This window comes from Pyrgilauda ruficollis, unplaced genomic scaffold (genome assembly GCF_017590135.1).
Source record: "Pyrgilauda ruficollis isolate IOZ18807 unplaced genomic scaffold, ASM1759013v1 scaffold2, whole genome shotgun sequence".
Classification (NCBI taxonomy): domain Eukaryota; kingdom Metazoa; phylum Chordata; class Aves; order Passeriformes; family Passeridae; genus Pyrgilauda; species Pyrgilauda ruficollis.
Genome location: NW_024519206.1, coordinates 22484184 through 22501411, shown reverse-complemented (window position 1 = coordinate 22501411; position 17228 = coordinate 22484184). Strand labels below are relative to the sequence as shown.

Here is a 17228-nt window from a genome sequence, read left to right as displayed (position 1 = left end):
ATAACAGCTTGATGCTTTTTTGGTATACGTGGACATCAAAGATTTCCAACTTGTTCCTAGTCTGCATACTGAAAATAATGCCACTGTTAGTGCCATACATCATATTTCGAATTAACTTTAACTTTGAATTGTGTATTTCACTGTTCTACCTCTGAAGTGCTGCTTTGTGTTGCAGGCATTTGAAATAGGTGTGTAAGCAGGCAAGACCTAAGGTTCCTTTGACTTTTTCTTCCCAATCCCCAGAAGCTGCCATGGAAGGGTAGTGTTGGTATTCTCACTTTATAGATAAAAACCCATTCCCTGACCCACTTGACTTAAGCTTTAAAAGAAGTCTTGGAACCACACAGTTCCTGCAGCTGCTGTGAATCCTGGGGCAGGGCAGAAGGGGGAGCAGCTAAAATCAGGCACATACCAGCCCACAGTGAAACCATTAACCTGGGATCTCAGTGCTCCATGTTCTCCAGTATTCTCTGGCCTTGTGGACACTGGTTTGAAGCCAGGGCTGAGGCAGAACAGTAAGGGAGGGCTGGGGGAACAGAAGCAGAAAGCAGCTGTTCCAGCCAGAGCCAGCTCCCCTTCTGTGCTGGGCCTCGAACATCCAGCTGTCTGTAAGCCACACACAGGGGAACACAAGCAAGACAAACTTGGGAAATGGAAATTCAGTTGGTGCTGTTAAGATAAATTTATTTTCTTCAGCTTTCTTCACAGGAAACATCATGAAAGTGCTTTACAGAGTTTGAATACCATTACTCTACCATGGGACAAAAGGACACCAGGTGTGTGCACTGCACAGTTAGAAGTTGTCATATGCAGAAGCCATGACAGGTAAACCAGGGTAAAAAAAAACCTACTGACAAAAATATATATAGTTCAGGTTTTGAACTTAAGTTATGACTATTAACACAATTATATAAATATACAGGCACCATTAGGTTCCTGTGTTAACTGTGGGGGCTACACAGGGATTCTCAGATCATATTTAACTCTGCTGAAACAGTTTCTGCTGTGCTCCATAGGTTCCCAGCCAACCATTTCCCCAGACAGTATAATTATTATTTTTTTTTTTTTTTACTACACTGAGTCCACAATTGTCTTAATTTCTTCACATTAAGTCTGGTGCTGAGGCATTCTGGTACATTATTGAAAACAAATTCAGGTTGTTTTTTTTTCCTTTTGATTTACAGAGAGATCCTCTTACAATTCTTCCCTCAGTAATCTCTTCATTAAAAAAAATTAAAATGCTTTAGGCTAGATCCTGCTGTCCAGGTAAGACAGTTTTGTTTAAGCTAGAGCATTACCAGTCATGCAACCCGACTGCTTTCCATAGCTAAGCTGTGTTGTACTGTGAACAGTGCTACTACCTCCTGTTTGCTGTACTCAGTGGGAATTCAGTTCCCATGTAGCCTCTGAGACTCCAGGTTTCACTTCTCAAGGAGACCGGATTTACTTGCTAGGCAGTTTTGCAATGTTTGTGATACTACAGCCCTACTACAAAAACAATGCAATGTGATAAAGACTCAGGAGTTCTTGCCTGCTGCTTTTTAAATAAGTGGTGAATAATTCAGGCACCTGACTAAGAAATCCTTGGCATGGTAATAATGTAGATGAACAGAAGAAGGAGGGAATACTCTAGGGCAAAGAGAGGTCAAATCAACAGATTTTTGCTGAGTTTTGAGTTCCAGGAACACCCATGAGCAGAGCCCATTACCTAGAAAACACTGCCATACCAGGTTCCAAAGCCACTTTGCCTTTTTCCTAATTCCCAGAGTAGAAACACAGTGCACGGTCAAAGAACTTGTCAGTCCTGAAGGTTACTGGGCAGTTAGTAAGTAAAGTACAGAGCTAGAGTGGCAAGACAGGGCTTGGGTGTGTACCAGCAGAGGTGAGGCTTCCAGAAGCATGGGAGAGGCTATGAAGTATTACATTCTAACAACTCTCAGATTCATTGGCTCTGTTTTCCCGCCCATGTCCTCAAAAAGTAAAAAACTCCCAACCCTCCTTGGCCAACTTAATCAACTCCCAGCAGCTACAACTTTTTTGACAGAGTACTGCTGTAATAGAACATCTAACAGATACAGATCTTTGGATGCAGCATCCAAGGTACATTGTTCTCAACCTGGTATCAGCATTAGTACTGGAAGGCAGCTGCTCTCTAGGCTGTGGTACTCTGATAATTGAGGTAATGCAGCTCTCAAGGGCCAGGCTGTGTATCCTACCAGGCTAGAGTCTGCCCTTATGACACATCCTTTGTATCTGTAAACACAACATGACTGGGAAATGCAGTCAGTGTTTAAAGACAACATCATTTACAGCTCCATGCTCTTTAAAGCACAAGATGATGAGAATGAGGAGATGAAACAAACCACAAAGATTAAGCCTACCCTCCTGTGTTGCTTCATCTCAAATACTGTAATGCAGTTTCAATATCCAGTTAAATACTACTCCAGGTATATTAGATTGAGCATGGCTGAGCTCATGTGGTTGCTGGTCAGAGACTAAGTAATAGTAATCCATCTGCTTCATCTCTGGCACAAAGAGGAGAATTACCCAGAAATTTAAAACAAGTTTCTATGGGGCTTGTTCACTGGCACTTGATTCTGGCTGTCACACCTAAATGCCAAATGATCCCAAATCTCTGATCTCAAATCAAATGTTAATGAAACTGACCTTGTGTGACAGAAATAACTCCATTGAAACCAGTGAATTGAAGTTCCGGGAGACCATACACATATTTTGTCTTTTTCTCAATAAATTTGTTCTATTATATCAGCCAGTTTTATGGTTTGAATCCCTTTGCTAGTGTTGTACATGCTCTGAAAGATATACAAAATAAGTGGTTTGTTTTAATTAAAAAAAGGAAGCTTATGACAATATTTTAACTAACGCTTTTCCGTAGGCAAGTTACTTGAAATAAAGCAGACAGATGTAAAGTGATGACTTCGTTGCTGTAACTGAGCTAGAATGGAAATTCAGTACAGAAGACAGGAGACATGAAAAGGAATAGAAAACATCAGATTGAGCAAAAATTAGTAAGAGCTTGCCATGCTACTCACTGACCAGAAGAGTGGATTATACACATGATACTGAAGACTTCAGTACATCAAATGGCAAAAGCCAATCCCCATGGAAGTTACTGGGTTGATGGTGATTGACAGGATATTCTAAATTACTCTAAATTTGGCAAATCAGGGCCAGGTGAGTTGTCAACAGGAAAAACCAAGGCAATAAATACTGGAAAGGTTTCAAACCACTCATACATGCTCTGGTAGAAGTTGTGACATGAGTCTGAATTAGTTGTGATCTTTCAAGGGGACGATCTAGGCATCACCAGGGGCAGCTTGATGAAGACATCTGCTCACTGTGTAGTTGCAGTCAAGAAAGCGAATAAGTTGTTAGGCTGTATTAAAGACAGAACAATACAGAAAAATATTACAGCATCCGTTTCTCTTAGCGGTGATAATCTCAATGAATATTTGCTGTTTCTTCAGCACCTTAAAAAAAGTGACATATTAGAAAAATAAGGCAAGAAAGTGGTAAGAGAATGGAAGAAGCAGCTCCTTGGAGCTGGAAGGACAGTAAAACTAAGGTAGTTTATTTGTTAATAGGGGGATAGATGACAAACATCTTAAAAGCAATTCTCCTTCCCACCATGTAAGATACGTATTTGAAAGTCATTTTAATCACCTACCAATAAATATATGGACCTTAATTTCACTCGTTACCATCATCACCATAAGTATTCAAAAAAGCCCCATGTTATTCTTCAGTGCTTATTCTTTAGCTAGTTAAACATTTTCTCTGAAGCAACTGCCAGTTTGTTGAAGTTTAACAGTAACCATTTCTGACAGAGAACTGTCACAGCTGATACACAATAACAACTGTCTTAGAGGTGCTGCAATGATAAAAATGTCAATAAGAGAAGGCCTCATCTCTCTCCAGGACCCACCAGAGCTCTCATTTGTCTGCATGCAGGCCACCATAATGTTGTTCTCTGGTTCTGTTTGAAGCTCCATTGTAAAAGCTGAGCAATGAACCTTGAAATCACCAGCAAAAGCAGACAAAGGCGTATTTGTAAGTTCCTGCTTCATGTTACTTCAGCTGCAGCTAACTGATAAATCAGCAGATAATAAGTACAATAATTGCCTCTGCTGTATCTGTATTCCTTCCTCTTACCTATGCTGCTTATCCCACTCACACCTAAGTTTTTGATAGTTTCTTCCCTTTATTTAATAAAACCCCCTCCATGGCCAACTATTTCCCTTTTCTCATTCCCTTCCTCTACAATTTGCCTTAATACCAGCTTTTACAAATTTTGAAGATGATTCTCTCTTCCTATTTCCCTTGTATCTGCATGCCACTTCAACTTAAGTAAGGGAAAGAATAAAGAGCAGGAAAAAAGTGTTTACACATGGAGAGGAGAAGAAAAACACATTCCTATGAAAAAATACCCTTAGTGCCAGGAGTGAACGTTTCTGGTTCACATGATTCAAACAAACTTTAAAACAGCCACATTATAAGAAATGGCTATCAACTGTGAGCAGGATTTTATTTCAGTCATGGGGTTTACAAAATAAAGCAATATTGATTTTAATATGATCCACATAAAAACAAAGAACCTCACATTAATATGCCATTTGGGTTGCACAGATAATTGAATAGAGGAAATACCAGTTGAGTGCTCAGTCTGAACTTTTTCCTTATACATACTAAAATAAGTCAAATTACATAATACTTAAATAGGACGTATATTACATTCCATAGAAATAAGCCTTTGCCAAAGTAGTATTAAAATACTATAATAAAAGCTAATTTTAATAAAGATTTTTAGTCCTCTGTAGAACCTTCAATCAGCCCCAGCCCTTGACAAAGAACAGCTTTGGCCTCACAACATCCCTGTGAGGTAGGTTGTTGGTTATTTTGGTACAGCTGGGGAAACTGAGGCAAAGTGAAACTAAATTATTTGAACATAGCAGCTCAGTAGAAAACCTAGGCCAAATCCCACTCTCTTGGTCCCATGCTTCCCATGCTCTTGCTCAGAAATGGGCTTGGCTTCTTTTCAGTGCACACAGTTGTTTTAGATGACACTTTCCAATCCAATATTCCAGACACACTGCTTTTCCTGGTGACTCATTAATACTGTGATATGTTTTTAGTATTTGTATTCTGGCTATGCAGAACTTAGCTGAAGTGAACACTGAACTTCATTAACCTTGCTGCATCAACACATACTCTTAAGCAACTGAAGAGAAACCCATGATGTATGTACCATTTAGAAGTTACTTCATAAAAAAAAAGTCTTCATAGCTATTTGAAACAATGTCTCAGCCTTTAATCATGCAGAAGTGAAAAATAATTTTCTTAAATACACAATTTATTTCCTAAGAGGATTGTTGAGCCATCTTGAAATTTGTCCTCAGTTCTCTCTTTAGGCAACAGGTCAGCTTCATACTAATGCAAAATCCTACCTTCTCTCTGAAGCCATTCTCCCAGTTCGTTGAAAGGAAGAAATAAAATGTGCTGCCTTCCCCAAGTATTGAACTTTAAACAGTTTGCTGATTTAAAGTCAGATGAATCTGTCACATGTGCAAGCAGTGCCTACCCACACAGCACTTGTACTATCCAACATCTGACACTCCACTCCCTCAGGCTATGCACTTAAAGCCATCATTTAGAAAACAGCCCTCCTAATCCCTCTCTTCTTACAGCACCTGTGTTTTATTTTCTTTATTTCCACTCTCCCTGGTTTATTTATTTATTAATCTTCCTTTCTGCTCTATGTCACTTCAAACAGAACATGGCAGAACTACAGGTGATGCCTGAGAAGCCAAACTTTAGATACACAATTGTAATGACTCCTCAGTTCTGTTTTCTGCTGTCACTTCTTCCTCCAACTCCTAGAGCTTGCAGGCTCTTGTATTAACCTCAATAAAGACAAGCTGTCTTTTTAACTTTTTCTGGAGTTTATCTGCAAATATATGTCAGATTTCATCCCCTCTGTACATACGTAATTCAGATACCTGAAGTTTGATTACACTTATTCTTTTCTTATACTGCCTCATAAAAGCCCCTATTTAACATTAAAAACAAGTTGTAATATTAAAAGCTGAAAACAGGGAGAGAGAATTTGGGAACAAAGTTACAGTCCAGCAACAAAACCTGGATCATGGCTGTTCATAAAAATTATATAGTACTCAAGGTGGTTTTGGTATAATTTAGCTTCTTGGGCCAATGAGGTATAAATTTCTGACCATGTCAATATTGCAGAGAATAATATTACTACCTTGTAAGTAAGCAACCTTATTTAAGCACATGAAGCTGTATTAGTTCCTGCTCCATTTTAGTTAGGGTATTTAAAAGAAAACCACAAGCAAGTTTAAAACTGCTCAAACAGGCAGAAATTAGAAAGGCAAAAAGCTACAACTATTGCAAGAGCTCAGATAAGCAAACTCCAAAGATGTGCAGCCCAATCGAATTTATATTGTGTTCACTTGACCTGAACACAGGGGTCTCAGCCATGGTGTGGTCAAAGTTTCCAAGAGCTGGCACACGCAGTCAAATACCAAAAGCCCTATTCCCTGTGGTGTGAGCCCTCTAGCACAACTGCTACCATTAAAAATTCATCTAGGTTACTGTGGACATGACTGGTAAAGCTAGCCACAAATACAAAACTGAAGTAGTTTTGTACAGGACACAGTCACTTTTAATTGTCAGTTCCTCTTAATTTGTGAATACGATTGAACATGACACAGCTAAACTGGGAGAGAAGGGCAGGGGCAAAACTAATCTTCTCCTGTATTTATCATCAGCTCAAGTAAATACATATTCCAGATACCTACAGTAGGCATTTGGGAAGTCCAACTTTATTAAAATTACCTGCTTTTTAGCATTTGAACATCCTTAAATACAGACTATCACTGAGAAACACAAATCCAAACTGTTCTTTTCCCAGTAAGCGCTGGACATGTCCATGTTCTACCAGCAAATTGGTAACTTTATGGCTATGTTTTATTGTAAGACAGAGAAAGTAAAACCGAACCTTTAAATTGGGAATTAACAAGCAACCCACCATAAAAGCATGTCACATGCCAGGGAGTCCCTGAAGGAGCACACAACTCCATTATATGGACTGGCATCAAGAATCTCACTTCTACAACTGACAACCCTTTATTTATGGAATAAGCCTTCAACAAGCATTTTGAAGGAATGAAAAGGATATTCTTTGCATTCCTCGAATGAAAGCAACAAAAAACCAGGACAACGCTGGGCTTCAAGAGTCTCCAAAGTGTACCGAGCTTCTGCAGAGAACTGACTCAAAATTTCAGGCATGCAGAGCAATTACAAGGCAGATACTGACAACTGGCATTTTGATAGCTGCTGGCAGCTATACTTAACACAAGAAACACTTCTTTTACAACACTTTAATGTTCTGTACTATGGAAATCTGCTGCATTTCAGATTTTTTTTTTTCCTTATGCCTCCAGAAAGAAACTGGAATGATATGCTTGACAGAAGCCCCCAAAGGAACACCTTTAGTTATCAGTACCTGATGGAGTCCAGTGAGAGCAGCCATGCAGAGGTTGCAGTTTTTTCCCCATTCTTTAATTTAGTAGAGGTACTTGTAAATGAAACGCAAATCAAAGCTTCATTCATACTCACTCACAATCTCAAACCAGTCCTCTGTGGTGGGAGCAAGAAGACACTGTGCCAAGAAGCAAACTAAACCTCTACATATGAATAACAGTTTTATTGATATGCATTGCTATAAGCTCTGAAACAGAGCCCACCTGACTGTAAGGACAACTGTCCACTCCAAGACCTATCCCTGAAGAGATCCAAATGCTCTGTTTCCTCTGCTATTGTACAGTCATGAGCTCAAACTAAAATGTAAAGACTCACTAGACTCCAGAATCCATGTATATTTCCATTTTATTTGATTTGAAACTTTTACAGGGTTTTCTTGAACTGCTGGGATTCATGCCCAAAAACCTCAAATAAAGGTGGTACAATGGACAGTCTCATCTACCCTTCACAAAGGAGACTAAAACTCTGTTCATGTGCATTAGTGATTGAAATCTCTTTAGAGCATCAGGAAAAGCATAAGACTTCACATCTCTACCCCATCAAGTGACATGTCCATTTACCATGAATTCCACAGAAATTGTGACAACAACACTTTTGCTGGCAACAATGGATTTTCAAGGAAGATACATGGCTCAGAGTCCAAGGTATTGGTATCAGTCTTTCAGTGGGGTTTTGTTTCCAAATGAAGTCTCCAACTTTAGGAATAGTCTCTTGAGCCCTCTCTTTAATAGCAGCTTCTAGCAGAATTTTTATGGACAGTTAACTCTGCAAGGGCAAGGCCAGTTTTAAGTCTGTGCTCAAAAGAACCAGGTGAAACCCCAGCCCCACTGAAGTCAACAGCAAAATCTGCATTGACCTCAGAGAAGTAAATTTAAAGCAAGTCAGCAGTTAGTCAAAGGGAACCCAACCGGGTGATTCCTGAACTATCCTTATCTTCTGCACATACACAGTACTCTGACACACGTAAGCAAGCTTTGTTTTGTTCCCTTGTTTTTCTTGCCATTGGCAACACTTATGGATGTTGGGTCTATTTTTTGGCATTTACTCTGAGAAACCTCAACACTGGAGCACACCACTATTGTACTTCATTTTGCTTCTGGTGTAAAAATTCAGAGAAGAGAAAAACAGTTACAGCAGAACACTTCTGGTACTTGACAGGTTTGGCTCACTGAAACAGTTACAGGCAATGTCCTATATTCCTCGTGTACCAGTGCCATTTTGCCTACTTACACTAAATTAAGTAACTTTAAGAAGTCACTGCCTTCCATCATTACTAAACTTTCTGACTGTGAATAAACACCATTTATGAGTTATACTTGGAGGACTGCTGCCTCAGACAGCTGCACGCTTCACAGAAGTAGCCAAACAAATCAGGCTTACCAGCTTTAGTTATCTCTCTGTATATTACGTTATTCTGTTTATCAAATAAGCATCACTCCTCAATAAACAAATAATTGTTTTTGATAGAAGACAGTTTTTATCTAGCATCGCTACTGCCACATGTCTCATTATTAAAGGACAAATTCTCAAGACTGTAGTTGGAGTCTGGATACCTCTGTGTCAAATCAAAACTCTTAGTGCTTTAGGGTGAGAAAGACAAACTTCAAGACAAAAACCAAAATAAACCCCTATTTCACTACATTTTACCATTATTTAAATATACTGCAAATCCATATCAGAAACAAGGCAGGCATTTCTTTTGTGGATAATAGAAAAGAAAAAAAAACACTTAGACAACTTAGAAAATGGCTAATGCAAACAAACCATTCAAACCCATCATTCCTCCAATCTGATACTGAATGAGTTTTAATTTGTTTTGCAGTTACTTCCGTACAGCACTCTAGAAAGGTAAACAAACTACAGCTCTGTTGTACTTGGATAGTGTGAGTGGTATGGGACGCTCCAGAAGTCTCTAGTAGGCTATGGCTACACGTGACAGGATTCCTCAGAAGGGGAACGAACAGGTTTGTCATTAAGGTCACTTAAATCTTTGTTATAGCAAATTGGAACCAAATGGCTGACTTCTGCAGGATTTCTGACAGGAATCCAGTAGAGCTGGTTTCAAGTTTCAGATGGCCACTAAAACAGCTGTAACCTTCTCTTCCAGAAGTTGTGATCCACATGGTGTCCACAAAGAGTGCATCAAGTCTGAGGTAGTCAACCTTTACGAAGGCTCAGTATCTGAACATAAAAAGATTTTGAAATGACCACTGGCTGTAGGTATCTTTCTGAGCAATTAAAGCACACTGATGACTCTTGTTCAATCATTTACATTAATTTGCCCCATATCCAATGGAGAAGTTGCAACATATTATGCTTCCATAGTGCAGGAGAACCAATCACTTATGTCAAAGCAGTCTGCACTTGCTGCAGTAGATCCAGCAGAAATAAGGTGGCACGTTCATCATAGCTGTTAGCTGTAGTTTAGTTACCTTAGTAGAAGGGTTACCAAAAAAGCATTCCTTAATTGTAATGTGTGTGCAGCTCTACTGATCCCCAAGCACAGCATACTGGTTGTCTAGCTGAAGTTTAAGTGCCTGGTTTTTTGAGACCTCATCCCTACCTCTAGTTTTGTATTTTACTACTTCAAAGCTCTTCTCCATTTCTTTATCCCTATGGGAAAATAAATGTAATCAGTAAATATCTTGTCACTAACTTGTGAATTGTGAATTACTAGTCCATCTCCACCCCATCCCAACACAAACATTAGGAACACAGAACAAAGACTAAGATCTAGAGTTTAACAGAACACCTAAACATCCCAAGCAAATCTTTTAAAACCTTATCTCCAAGATAAGCTCATCACCCGGTACAGCTTACATTAACATTCCCAAAGTAAATTTAAGTGCGTTTATGAAAAATAGGTTCTAGAAAGCAGAAATAATTTTCTAGAACGCTCATTCAGAATTTCATCTTTGCTCAATTTGCACCATTCAAATCACAAAGCATGAATAACAGCATGTCTCCTTTGCTACACCAAAAAAATACCCAGAGGAAACAAAGCTTCTCCCGAGCTGTATTAAACATTTAACATAGCAAGCAAGAGGGGAAAAAAAAACCCAATAACAAAAAACCACCCCAAATCTCCCAAGTGAATTAGGTATTGGCTTAGCCATCTCTTCTACTGGGAATAAGGTTATAGAAAGATCAGGACTGAAAGACAGGGTGAGACTGAAGTCTTCAGCACCACATAATACAAAATACTTCAGCAAAACTGGGGGAGCTCGTCTCTGTAAATCACAGCTCAGACAGCAAGTGTATTGATTTGTAGTTATACTGCACTCCTCCAGTTAAACCACTTCCACATCTCTAACAAGAAGGCTGCAAGCTCAGGACTTCTACATCTATCTGCTGAAGGAAGCACACAGAGCCTCACCATGGTTAGCCTAGTGTCTGAGGGAAGCAGATGCTGTCAGTACCAGAAATATTCAGAGAAATCCTTCAGCTGTCAAAGAACACAACTGGCAGTCTTGTTTGGCTATCTCATTGGGCTACATCCTATGAAAGTTATTTCACAGGAACAGAGATGGACAACACATTTATCACCCCTCAGTTATTTCTTTCCTTTATGGAAAGATTCAGGCTTAAGCACTAGGACAAAATAAGAACTTAGAGGAGGCAGCTAGAAGTCTCTTGGGGAATCAGTGGAATGCACTTACTTTCGGCTGTCTACGAGCTTGGCGGTGGACTGCAGTGAGGGGAACTGCGTGTCACTGTAGATCTCTGGTGGTCCTTGCTGCACTCTCCGTGGCCGCCCGCCTTCCCTGGCACCTGGCGGCCGGTACACGCCACCCGTCTGCACTGGTTCCGGAGCTTCTGTAACTAGGAAAAACAACAAGATTCACACATGAGAACGAGTCTGCATTCATAGCTGAAAAGAACCCAAAACAACCAACACACAAACAAAACTCCACAAAGAAGAAATGAAAAGAACCTTACAAGTATGTTTTTCCAACTTTTAAGTTTTGGAAGCAAGTTTTAGACAAGGCAGGAAATGAGGCGTCACCTAACTTAACCTACACTCAGTCAAATTGAAACAGGGCTCCAGAGCATTGTCTCCCCAAGTTTAGGGAATACAAACTACTAACAAGGACTTCATGTTTCTCGTTTGCAATTTATTAGCAACAATTTAAACACATTTAAAACAGATCTAAACACATAATTATATAGATGCCAAATCTTATTTAAAACACCTCTCCAGATGCAGAAGGGACTGCCCAAACAGTTTGCACTTAAGGTAAAAATCTAAGATGAAATAACCCTAATTAGGTTTACCTCCTTTACAAACAAGAAAGAGCATAGGCCATTTTTCAATTAATTTCTCAGTGGAAAAGTATATTCTGAACTCAGAGGATGACTAAGTAGTTTATCTCCACTGATGTTAATAAACTGTACTTAATAAAAATACTGAATCCTATCCTAGTTAAAAGAATCAATTTTGCAACGTCACGTTCTCAACATTTTAAGAATTGATTTGAAAAGCTGGCTACTAATGGCCACAATAGATCAGATACTGGCTGAGCATCCACTGAAGTGGTAAAGCAGCATTTTTAGATCAACAGAAATGCATCCAACAGGTATTTTACAGACTGCAAAACAGAGGGATGTGCTGCAAAGACAAACTGCTTCCCCCCCTTTTGAATTTAGAAATAAAACAACCCCTCTGACAGATACTTTAAATTAAATTCTGTTTCTCAGATCCCTTGACACAAAGATTTCCTTGATGGCTGGCATGCCAAAACAGCCATTAGCCTATTAAAGGGTGCCAGGGTGCCTGAACAGGAGCTCCAGTAAGAGCTCTACCACTGAGTAGCTTAATTCAACCTGATGCAATTCTAATTGGAAAAAAAAACCAGTAAGTCTGAGTTTAATTTACCAATTGGTTCAACGACAGGGGCTGGTGCAGGAGCTGACTTGTTCCAAGGACCAGATGATCTGTCTACACTACCACCACTACCAGTCTCTTCCCAACTGTCACCAGGTTCTTCTCTTTTTTCACTTTCATCATCTTCTTTTTCACTGTAAGAGAAAAACAATCAGTAGCACCCTACAAACAGAGGTTTAAGATTTGCCAGAGGTTACACAATTTCTGTAAGACAAGATTTCATGGCTGCCATGCTGAAGATATTAAATTAAATTGGACTGCATTAGTCTTGTAATCACTGTACTAGCTATTCCATCTGAACAATTTCTGGCATGCTGCTATATAACTTGGCAACTGAAAAGGAAAAAAGCTCCTAAAGGAATAATAATAATAAAAAAATTCAACTTGAACAAAGTGATCAAAGAAATTGGCATCTTATTTTGAGCAGAAAGGCTTTTTTCTTACTAACAGAGTTATGCATTTGGAAGGGATGACAAGATAAAGCAGGAAAGGTCTACAAGTCCAGCTTCCATAAAATGCTTTAGTCAAAAGGAAGAAATAGTGGAGTAGTGCTGAAAGAAAGCAAGTCCTGAGCTCACTTTTCCTATAACCACAACCACCTAAGAAACACTCTTTATATGTCTGGGTAATATACAATCCACAGATAAACTCAGATGTCTTTTCTTAAAGTAGGCCAAAAAAAAAAAAAAAAGCGCACAAGACAGAAAAAATTAATTTTTTAAAGACAGACCCAATGCAAAAGCTCGGCTGTATTTTATTTAGACTATTTTATTTTGCATAGATGTAGTCAGACACAAAATAATTTGCTGGCCAAAGCTACTACAGAAAGCTGTGTGGTAAAGTAGGACAGATGTGGAGGGTGAGGCTGTTGAAAAGAATCAAGACACTGATCTCAACAGCAGCATGTGAATTCAGAAGTTTATAATACACCAAATCCTACTAATCATGATCTGTGTAAGCTTTCTGTGTAAGTAATGATCAGAGAACAGAAAAAAAAATGTCTGTAAATGGCCTTTCACTGTTCATCCAAACACAGCAACACCATAGTAAGGTGGCCCAAGGGCCTAAACACCTTATTTTAAATGATAGTCAGAAGCATCGTCTACAGACTTAACTACAACAGAGCAAGCACAGGGAGCATCCCACCCCCACCAGACACTCTGTATCTTTGTTTCATCAAAGAGACCTCCAAAGATGGATAATTTATAACCTCTAGTGGGTTTTTCTTCCATTTACTTCTCCACTCTTCCCTTGAATCCACTAATTGAATGGTTACAAAATCCTGTGGCAAAAACTTCCACATGCCTGAAAGTCTGCCACAGTATGAAAAGTATTTGGAATGCTGGCCTTTGTCTGGAAAACCAAAGTAGAGGCTTTTCAGTCAAACAGCACCAGCAGCCAGTGAAGCTGCAGCTCACTGGTTGTCCAATCAGACATGTGATTATCCACTGTGACACTTCAGTGCCACGGACAGCTTGTGGGACAAATTCATGCAAATGGCCCAAAGGCCTAGTTAACTGAAAGGAGTGGGGGAAATGCTATGATCCAAAAGAGTAAATAATTCCAGAAATGTCAGACCTGCTCAAACAGTGAAGAAAGCATCTATTGTACTGGTTACAGGTTGGCTGATTTTAAGATGACATTATTTTGAACATCAACACCTGGACAATGAGGATTATCTGACATTCTCAGTCTATGACTGAGGTCATAAAAACCCTTTTTCTGACCTGATGAAGTTTTTTTTAACCAGGACAGACATAAGTAGACTTACTTTCCACCAGACAACAGGAAAAGTCTAATGCAAAAAACAAACAAGGAATCATGGATTAGATTCATAAATCCTGTGGGATCTTATCGTGGGACACTATTTTTACCAATTGTATTTTTGGTTTTTTGCAATTCAAGTGCAATGGTTCAGGAATTTGCTCCCCAACTGAAGATGCTGAGTAGATTGAGTCAGATACCCTTACAGCAGTCAAATGATTCAGTGCGAATTACTATCCTGCACTACTCTGAGAAATTCCTACTTGACTATCTTTACGGAGCAGAATGTCAAGCATTTTTAATAAAAAATCTTGAGTCTCAAACAAAATAGACAGATTTGCTGAGTATGAACACAGATTCAGAAAATAGAGAACACTGGCAGAGACTAGTCAAAGTTAAATTACCCAGTAGCAAACTTGTGTACTATCAGAAACATATCAAACCTCTCTTTAACTGGACTCCATGAAAGCAGCTCTGTAGAAAAAAAACCATCCTTTTTAGACATTGGTAAGGATTATACTGAGGAAAAAAAAAAAAAAAAAAAGAAGAAAAAGCAGTACCTTATTTGCATGGACTGAACTCTAAGACCACTATAATCAATTTCTTCCTTTTGTTCAAACTCCTTCCAATCATCCTCTTCCTGTAAGAAGAGAAAAATAGAAGTTGTCACTTTCTCTGCAACCAAAGTAGAAAAGAAGAACATAAATGAGATAATACAAAAAGAAAAAACCTGAGGGTGAAGGTACAGTTCCAGGAGAAACCAAAATGTGTGACTTGCTGCCAAGAGGGTAAAGGACTGCACGCCCTCATCCCCTGAGCTACTGTGTGTCACCGGGAATGCACCTGAGAGCTGACTTTAACTCACTAGAACAGCTAAGAAATGCCCCAGCAAAAAATCATTCAAGCAAAGAACACCACACAAAGATCACCTCAGCAAAAACACATCAGGAAATCAAGGAACAACAAAGGAGGGAACACGACCATGCAGTCATGACCAGGGCAATACAAGAGCAAGACCTCTCCCTTTCACTAACAGTAGGCTTTTACAACAGATTGAATGCACACAAAGCTTTAAATTCACTTTTCCATCACCTGTTTCATGAGCCAAACAAAAAAGAACATTTGGAATAGCTTACAGTGGATTTATGACAAAGATTAATAACGGTACATTTGACTTTTTCACGTTCACAACCACATTTACAGCCTTGTTTCCTAAGCAGTGTTTGCGTAAAAGTAGGAAGGTCAGCTTCAAGACCACAGCAATCTTAGTACACAAAATATGTGTATCTTTCAAGAGAACCACTTGAGGGTTTTAAAATGGGAACCTGTTTGGGGAAAGAGGGACTCACCTAAGTGGAGGTAATTTTGTCCTACTGTGTCACCAGGAGATTCTAGGATTATTAAGGTAGACCAAAAATGGACCAGAACAGAAAAGCAGTCCTCCCATGTTCCCAGTCCCAGCTTTAAGACACACACAGCCTAATTAGTAATTTACCTAATTCTTACACTCTATGTGAAATGCAGTTATATTCCTCCAATTAGGAGGTCCTCATGAGCAAGATCTGCCAAAGGTGCAGCCCCCTTTCCACGGAACAGCTGAGAATAAAGCTGCTTTTAGAGCCCTGTGGTGGGATCTCCTACACAGTCAATCTCCACCAGAAAAACTTTGACCTGCTTTAGAGTAAGAGCAGAAGTAGGAAGCGACCTCATGTTAACTGCACTGTCTGCTGAAGATTCAGTCTTCTGGAAGAGCAGCAGTCTACAGTTCTGAAATCTTTTAGATTTCTTAAATCCCCATCTCTATGGAAACATTAGTTTCCAAGCTAACATACCTTTCACATTTAATGACTTTTGTTTCTAACCCAAGTACTAGCTTCAGTCAAAGCCAGATATTTTGCAAGCAAGTGAGCAGAAGAACAGCTGAAAGATTAGCACTGACCTTGATCTACTTAGAAAGCTACTGCACGTGTCAAGCTCCCCAGGTGAAACAACAATAGGAAACAGGAAAGTATTTCTTAAAATTAATTTTGAAATATACAGCATTAGAGCTCTTGTATCAATCTAGCACAAGAAGACAATATCCTTAAATCACTGATGCTCTATGTAAGCATGAAGGAAGCAGGTATCTAACTTCCAAAAACCCTTTCACAAGCCATCTTTTTATACTCTGAGAGTATAATGTTATAGGGATAAAGATTCAATTCGTAGCAGTAAGACAGGGAACACATCCTCAGATTACTACGTATGGAAGCCTCCAAAGGAAAACAATACCAAGAGACAAAAAAACCAAACTAGAAATAGAGATAAAAGGCACAAGTAATTCTTCAGGTCCTATTTGTCCGGTCTACAGCAGACAAATATATAACAAACGTGTTGCACGTGTCAAGCTCCACAATTAAAAAACCATCAGGAAACAGTAGAGTATCTCTCAAAATTCCTTTTAAAATATACAGCATCAGAGCTCTCATAATAACTTTTGGTTTAAATTTCATTACTTCAGTGCTGATATTGTTGACAGGAAGAACAAGGGCGGAAGAAGAAACAGAGCTACTAACTCAACTACGGACATCAAAGCTTCTCCTGAATTCTCATCATTTCACTATAATACGCTACCAAAAAAAAAAAAAAAAACAAAACCCACCAAAAAAGAAAACCTATTGGCAGCAAAATCCTGCCTGGCAACGAGGCAGAGCTCGGCGGACTCTGGGGAAATCTTATCGCCAAGGTCCACACGCCACGCTGCACAGCCCCAGGTGGCACCTGACGCAAACCTCCGGTTCCGGCCGCAACACCAGAAACCTGGGAGGGAGTGCCGGGCTGAGCCGCAGCTGCAGAGCGGGAAGGGGCCCAGCTTTCTCGCCTCCCCCAGGGCAAGTACTGCCGAGGAAGGCTCCCCCCACCCCGCAGCAGCGACAGAGGAGGCGGCAGCGCCCGCCCGGCGGGCCCGGGGCGGGGCCGGGAGCGCCGCCAGCCCCGCACGGCCCCGGGCGCCGCATGG

General features: G+C 39.8%; 1 protein-coding gene across 4 annotated transcripts in view; it reads right to left on the bottom strand.

Moving 5' to 3' along the window:
• Positions 1 to 658: 658 nt before the first annotated feature.
• Positions 659 to 17228, bottom strand: part of CDV3 (CDV3 homolog) — a 17710-nt gene continuing 1140 nt past the window's right edge. Inside the window, exons 2-5 of one of the 4 annotated variants that reach the window (XM_041466419.1) lie at positions 14791 to 14870; positions 12458 to 12600; positions 11241 to 11403; positions 659 to 3397 (exon numbers count right to left, since the gene is read on the bottom strand). In XM_041466419.1, coding sequence (XP_041322353.1) covers positions 3373 to 3397; positions 11241 to 11403; positions 12458 to 12600; positions 14791 to 14870 — 411 coding nt within the window. In that variant the 3' untranslated portion in view covers positions 659 to 3372. Of the gene's footprint in view, positions 3398 to 4527; positions 10195 to 11240; positions 11404 to 12457; positions 12601 to 14790; positions 14871 to 17228 lie in introns of those variants that run through there. The other 3 variants (XM_041466418.1, XM_041466420.1, XM_041466421.1) reach the window with 3 other exon arrangements.